We start from the raw sequence: 7,224 nt of genomic DNA on the forward strand, positions 1-7,224 counted from the left end.
TCCAAGTGCTGGGATTAAAGGTGTGCATCACCACGCCCGACTAAAAATTCATTTATTTTGTGTGTGTGTGTGTGTGTGTGTGTGTGTGTGTGTGTGTCTGAGTATAAGTATGTGCAACACATGAGTAGTGCCTGCGGAAGCCAGGAAAGGGCATCAGATACCTTGGAACTGGAGTTACAAACTGCTGTGACCTACCTGATGTGGCCAAACCCAGGTCCTCTGCAAGAGTAGCCAGGGCTCTTAACTGAACTGCTGAGACATCTCTCCAGCAACTCAGGTTTTTATTCTTTGTAGCCCTCTAGAAAACGTGCTTGGATTTCCTTGTCTCTCTGAGCTCTTGACCAGAACCAACCTCGGAGGTGGGCATTGGTCGACCTGCATATATGAACCAAAGGAGGCTGGCTATCCCTTTCTCAGGCCTGGGCTTGCCTGTAGTTAGCTGTTAAGTGTAGAGCCCATCCTCTAGTAATAAACTGCATACTTAATGTAATGTTTCCTAAAGTGTACACGTTACTGAGGGAAAGTTTTTTTCCATTATCAAACCAGGTTAGCATTGCTAACTTGAACTTTTTGCTACCTTTTCTTTTTTAAATATTTATTGTTTTATGTGTGAGTGTATTGCCTGCATGTAAGTGCACCCATGTTGTGCAGTGCCTGCGGAGGTCAGAAGAGGGCGTTGGATCCCTTGGAACTGTTAGCTGCCATGTGGGTACTAGGATTCGAATCAGGGTCTTCTGTAAGAACAGCCAGTGCTGTTAAATGCTGAACCATCTCTCCCGCCCCCTTTTTTTTTTTACTTGGAAGGATAAAAAGTGTTTTGCTGTCCCTGTTTTGTTTGTCTACCCATCATACGCTAGGCCTGAGAGCTTCTTGAGATTTTGCTGTTTTTGGAAAAGCTAATCTACACAGTGTAACAAGCCAGGTCTTGAATTACTTGTAGGCCTGCAGGTCTGACTTCTTTAGGCCTTATCTACTGTAAGTCCAGGTGTTCTATGTTATTTTTCTTCTTAAGAACAACAGTGCCCTAAAATAATCCAGGAAGAAGCATATCAAACCTGATTCAGTCAGCCAAGTGCATCCATCCTGCCATTTTACTTTGTGTTTATTTTGTTTCATCTTTGAGAGCTCTAGAATGTTTTAGGAGACTTGGAATTGCCTGATATTAGCCAAGAACCTTAGACCATCCTGGTGGGGTTCCTTTCCGCAGCATGTACTGCGTTGTCACATACCGTTGGTGGAACTGCAGAAGCAGGTGCTCCGTCCCTCCCTCCTAACACGCCCTTCTTCCGCAGCTTGCCAGGAGCTTGAGCAGTAAGCTCCTTTTCACCTTTAGCTGCACTGTGTCTCTAGCACAGAGGTACTGACCCCCTGCTTCACTGGGCACTCAGAAGATGGAGTGCAGCACTGCCAGTCCAGGGCACTTGAGTGTCCAGGTGGTGTGGCAATATATGGTAGTTTTGCTTGGGCTCTTAAGTTCAGGTTTTGCTTTACGCTGGGCTGAAACCCTGCTCTGGATCCTATCCATTGGGTTCGTCCCTCCTGGTGCTAAGACAAAGCTAACTTCTTTTCCATAAGACAGTAATGACATCATGAAGACATCCGTCTCTGTTGTGTTGCAGATGTCTGTGCTGTCCTCTTTGTCAGTTTTCTTCTCTCTAAGCTAGTGATCTCCAGTTTCTTCAGTGGTTACTCGTGTGACATGGTCTGTGTCCCCTTACTATTTTGTTTTTTTTTAATGCTCGGATCTGTTCCAGATCAAGCAGAACAGGCCCCTTCCTTGATCTATGTGTTCTTAATTAGTAACTCCAATATTGTCCCTGCTATTGACTTAAAGGCCAGAACCAACAGAGGAAGCTCAGTGCAGAGTGATTTCAGTTGGGCTGTGCAAACAGTTGCTTCATGGAATTGACTGAGTCTCTATTCTCCAGGACCTGTATCTTACAGGGACAGCCTAGCGAACCTGCGAGACCAGTGAGAGATTTGCCTCAGAGCCAGAACTGCAGTAGTGTAGGGGTATGTTCGTCGTGTCCGGCTATGTTGTCTCCCTACACACACACTCCCCATTATTTAAACGGTCTCACTGTATAGCCCTGACTGACCTTGAACTCCTAGAGTTCCACCTGCTTCTGCCTCTGGAGTGCTGGGATTAAAGGTCTGGGCCATTGTGTCTGCTATAGATGTGTTCTTAAAACTGATTCGAGGGCTGGAGAGATGGCTCAGTGATTAAGAGCACTGACTGCTCTTGTAAAGGATCTGGGTTTGAGTCCCAGCACCCACATGGCGGCTACGAACTGTCCTTAACTCCAGTTCCAGGGGAATCTGAAACCCTCTTCTGACCTCCGCAGCAGCACATGACATGGGTGCACTCACATAACATGCAGGCAATACACTCATAAAATAAAAATAATTAAAAACAAATACAAACTGATTCAAGGGCTACCTTTGTAGCTCAGTGGGTAAAGGTGCTTCATAAACAAGACTGATAGACCTGAGTTTGACTCCTAGGACCCATGTAAAGGTCAGAGGAGAGAACTAACTAGAGTTGTCCTCTGACCTCCACATGCATGCTGTGGTACATATGTGTGCCCCCCAGTGTCTGTCTGTGCCCCCCGCCCTGCCATATGCACAGATAAATTATAAAGTTTTTAAAAATTGAAGGCTAGAGAGATGGCTCAGTCATTAAGAGCACTGGCTGCTCTTGCAGAGGACTTGGGTTTGATTCCCAGCACCCATGTGGCAGCTAATACCCATTCCTAACTACAGTTCCAGGCCCTGATACCCTTTTCTGGCCTCCTTGGCTGTTGTACACACAGTGCACTTATTTCTAGGTGAAATACTTACACACATGAAATGCAAATAAATAAATAAATAAATAATCAGAAACATGACAGGTTCTTCATTACAACAGACTTTGAAAAATAAAAGGGAAACTTATTTTTAGTTCTTCCCTGTTTTTTTTTTAATTTAGTGATTTGCAGATATTAGAATTAATCATTTTAAGATTTTAACTGCCTTTAATCCCAGCACTCAGGAGGCAGAGGCAGGCTGGTATCTGTGAGATCAAGTTCCAGGCCAGCTGGGGCTACAGGGAGACCCTGTCTCAGAAAGACCCCACCACCACCACCATCAAAAACAATACAGTTTGACAAATTTTCACAAAAATGCACAGTGCCGCCACCAAAAGCAAGGTGGCCCGTCGCCTCAAGGTCTCGCCTTCCTCTGGCTCTTCTGTTTTCTGAAAGGTGAACTTGGAGTAGAACGTTCAGTTTTGGAGAACACACAGTGTCAGAAGTCCCCTGGGTGTTTGGCGGGAAGTGCAGTGCTGGCACTCACGGTGGCCAGTGGCCGCTTCTCACCTTCCCACTTCTGGTTCAGTGAGGACAGGCTGCTGTCAGAATGTTTGTTTCCTTGTTTTTAGTGTCACAGTTAGTTTTACTTTTCTCTTTTTTGAGACAAAGTCTTTGTAGCTCAGCTTGGCTTGAACTCGTAATCCTCCTGCCTCAGCTTTCCTGGTCCAGTCTTACAGGTGCACTACCACACCACCCAGTGGGTTAAAAGTACTGTGAGTCTTTTCTCTGCCTTCCCTTGGTTAGAAAATGCCAAGAATTGTTTGGGAATAGCGTGGGACTTGACGGTGACCCTTACTGCATGCAGAAGGGCGGCCTCACCTTTGTGTGTGGGGTGCTGTGCCTTTCTTCTCTGGTCTGATGGTTTTCTTCACTGACTCCAGCTGACCCCATCGTGCCCTGTAATGAAACCCGGTGGAGCCAGAAGTGGCAGTCGTCACGCCCCCTGCGAAGAGCCAGTCTCTCCCTGGGCTCTGGTTTCTGGCATGCCACAGGGAGACATTCAAGTCGACGATTGCTGAGGGCCATTCCTCGCCAGGTCGCCCAGACACTGCAAGCGGATGTGCTGTGGCAGATGGGATATACAGGTGTGTACCAGACCAGGGACGCCTACAGTCTGAGTCCAGTGAGGCCGTCTTCTGGGTTACCCCATACCATGGCCTTGTATAGAGCTGGACGCAGTGAGCTCTCGCTGTGTTCTCTGTGTTCGCCTCCTCTTAAGCCCAGCATCTGTGACTGTTTTTCTCTCTTTTTTTTTTCGCTTTTTATTTCGTGTGTGCTCGCGGGTGTGCATGTGGGGTGGGGTGAAGTGTGCCATGGTGTGTTTATGGAAGTCAGGACAAGTTGTAGGAGCTACTTCTCTCTCTCATGTGGGTCCTGGGGACGGAACTCAGTCAGGCTTGACAGCAAGCATTTGGACCTGCTGAGCCATTTCACTAATGCTGTTTCTGTGACTTTTCTGTCACCAAATGGATCTTACCTTTGTTACTGTTTCAAAGGGCAGGTTATATTAAAACATTTCTTTCCAGCACAACAGAACTCACAGCCTGAGCTGCCTGGGAGTCCTGAAAAGGTGGTGTTTCCCTAGGGAGAGTGGTAACATTCCTACAGGGACACCTGGATTTGGGCAGTTTTATGAAAATTAGTCTTTATTTACTTGGTTTTATAGAGTCACTGAGTAACACACTAGCTGATCGTTTGTCTCAGAATAGGAAACTGTTAAGGACCATATCTTCAGAAGAGAAACTCAAAACCTATGCTGTCCCTTCCTCTTCTGATAGAACAGAACAGCCTTGTTTGCACCAGTGTGCAAACTTGTACCTCAGCTTCATTGTGAGCAGTGTTTTACCCCCAGAAGGCTACCCTTGATTTCCTGTGTCAGCCTGTGTTCTAGGGTTGGAGACTAGCTATCTGTCTGCCTGTCTGAGCCCCCAGTCCCCACTAAGTAGACTCATAGCTTTAGTAAAAGATCACCTCCTCCTGGCTACCCTCATAGAGTAAGAACTTCTTCACAAAGCAGATGCTCAAACTCTAGAAACGCACTGTGTTTTTACCCCAGAATAAATGATTTCCAGTTTGATGTGCACATCAGGTATTTTTACAAGCGCCAATTTTATTATTTTAAATTATTTTTATTTTATGAGTGTGCTTTGCCTACATGTATGTAAGTGCATCACATGTGTACAGTGTCTGCGAACACCCAAAGAGGGCATCAGATCTCCTGGATCTGGAGTTACAGATGGTTGTTGGCTGCCATGTGGGTGCTAGAAACTGAACCCAGGTCCTCTGGAAGAGAAGCCAGTGCTCTTAACCACTGAGCCATCTCTCCAGCCCTGACAAGTGACAGTTTGAGCGGCTGTCTTGGTGTATTGATCATATGACAGAGTATAGATAGGTGAACAGCTTTAAACAGAAGAACATTACCTTCCTTACACAGGTCAGTCTTGGCTCAGTCAGCTGGCCCCCAAGCAGCTGGGTCAGCTGCCCTGACCTGTCACAGTCAGGACGCATTGTTTTCTGTGGGTCCTTGAAGGACCATGTTTAGTGGGCAGAATTCCAGAAAGCCTGTGTCCCAGGTGACAATCTGCTCTCTTTTTGGAATAAGGTGCTAGTGTCAGGGTTGCTGTGTTTGACACTGGGCTGAGCGAGAAACACCCGCATTTCAAGAACGTGAAGGAAAGAACCAACTGGACCAATGAGCGGACTCTGGATGATGGTAGGTCCTTCCCAGAGTGAGGGCGAGGCGCTTGGCCCCTTGCTGATGAGTCCACAGATGATGCCTGGCAGTTTTAGACGAGCCTAGGTTGTGCATTTTTGTTAGGGCAAATGTTTTGCTAAAGAGTTCAGATGGTGTGGGAAGCTGAGGTTGGGGGAGAAGGAGGTGCTTGCTGAGAAAGAGTGGCCGTGCAGTCTTCCACGAAGGAGCGCGGTCAGGTAGGGCTGAGGAGAGCCGCAGAGACTCGCTGATGGGCTTCTAGAGGCGCGTGTGTGGTTGATGGTTTTGAGTGTTGTGCTGCAACGTGGGTCCTCCCCTCTGACTCACAGACTTCTTGCCCTTGTGGTGCAGGGCTGGGCCACGGCACGTTCGTGGCAGGTGTGATTGCCAGCATGAGGGAGTGCCAAGGGTTTGCTCCAGATGCAGAGCTGCATATCTTCAGGGTCTTTACCAACAATCAGGTAGGTGTTTGAGGGCCCTGAATCTATGAGGAAGCAGTGCTCCATGTGCAGTGAGGGCCTGGCTCCATGGTCACTTACGCATGTGCAGTGAGGGCCTGGCTCCATGGTCACTTACGCGTGTGCAGTGAGGGCCTGGCTCCATGGTCACGCGTGTGCAGTGAGGGCCTGGCTCCATGGTCACTTACACGTGTGCAGTGAGGGCCTGGCTCCATGGTCACTTACACGTGGCCCTTGGCAGTGGCGTTCTTCCTCTGCTGTTGGGTACTTCCCTGTCCGCACTGTCCTGCCTTCTGTGTGGCTTTGCTCTTCACAGCAAACATGACCCATCACAACACTGATCCATCTCCCTCCCTTGATTTTAGATTTTAATTTTTGAGTTTCCAACACATGACAAAGCAACACAGTGATGACATCTGTCCCTTCCAGTGCGTTTTCAGCTCGCTGCCCGCCCTCCGTGAGCTAGTGTCCCCAGTTTCTTACACTGCGTCTCACTCTCAGGTTTTCTGTTACATATATGAGCATGTAGTTTTACTTCTAAAAGCCTTTTAAAAAGTCCTTCGTCATTACACCTCTCTGCTCACTGTGAACTTGTGTTTTTGGTTCGTTGGTTCTTTGTTTATGCTTTTGAAACAGGGGTCTCACTTTTTAGCCAGACTGGTCTGGAACTTGATATGTAGCCCAGGCTGGCTCCACATCCTTGGCAGTCCTCCTGCTGAAGCCTCCAGGAACTGGGATTACCGTTGGGAACCACCATGCCTGGCTTAATTTTATTTTAAAAAATAAAAACTGGCTTGGTGAGCCCAGCATGGTGACATATGCCTTTTGTTAAGGTTTAGATAGCCCCGCCCCCTCACCAACAGGGTCTCAAGGACCTCTCAAGCTCCTGAGAAAAGGGAACCGAGCTGATAAGTACTTTGGTCTTTGAAGTCAAGAGAAGCAGACTTTTTTCCACTGTTTGGCCAACACAGCAGGCTTCCCCTTTGATCTCTAAAGAGGGCAGGTTTTAACAGTCCCACACTCCCACTTCCCCCCCACCCAACTTTAAAAAAAAATACATCTTCCTGCCTTCTGCAGGAGGCAGAAGTCTCCCTTTTAAAGACCCCAGCTCAAGACCCAGGAAGACATTTTCCCTGCCCGGAAGGGAATCTGTCCCATGTGTTCCTTTGCTAATAAACCCTATTTTGATGGAGTTTTATCTGTG

At 47.6% G+C, this 7,224-nt stretch overlaps 1 protein-coding gene across 4 annotated transcripts in view; it reads left to right on the forward strand.

The window, feature by feature from the left end:
* Mbtps1 (membrane bound transcription factor peptidase, site 1) overlaps positions 1–7,224 on the forward strand; it is a 57,156-nt gene that overhangs the window by 16,505 nt on the left and 33,427 nt on the right. For all 4 annotated transcript variants that reach the window (XM_029561035.1, XM_029561033.1, XM_029561032.1 and 1 more), the window contains 3 exons: positions 3,731–3,934; positions 5,452–5,562; positions 5,914–6,023. In XM_029561035.1, coding sequence (XP_029416895.1) covers positions 3,731–3,934; positions 5,452–5,562; positions 5,914–6,023 — 425 coding nt within the window. The remainder of the gene's footprint in view (positions 1–3,730; positions 3,935–5,451; positions 5,563–5,913; positions 6,024–7,224) is intronic.

This window comes from Nannospalax galili, unplaced genomic scaffold (assembly GCF_000622305.1).
Source record: "Nannospalax galili isolate Female #2095 unplaced genomic scaffold, S.galili_v1.0 scaffold933, whole genome shotgun sequence".
Lineage (NCBI taxonomy): Eukaryota > Metazoa > Chordata > Mammalia > Rodentia > Spalacidae > Nannospalax > Nannospalax galili.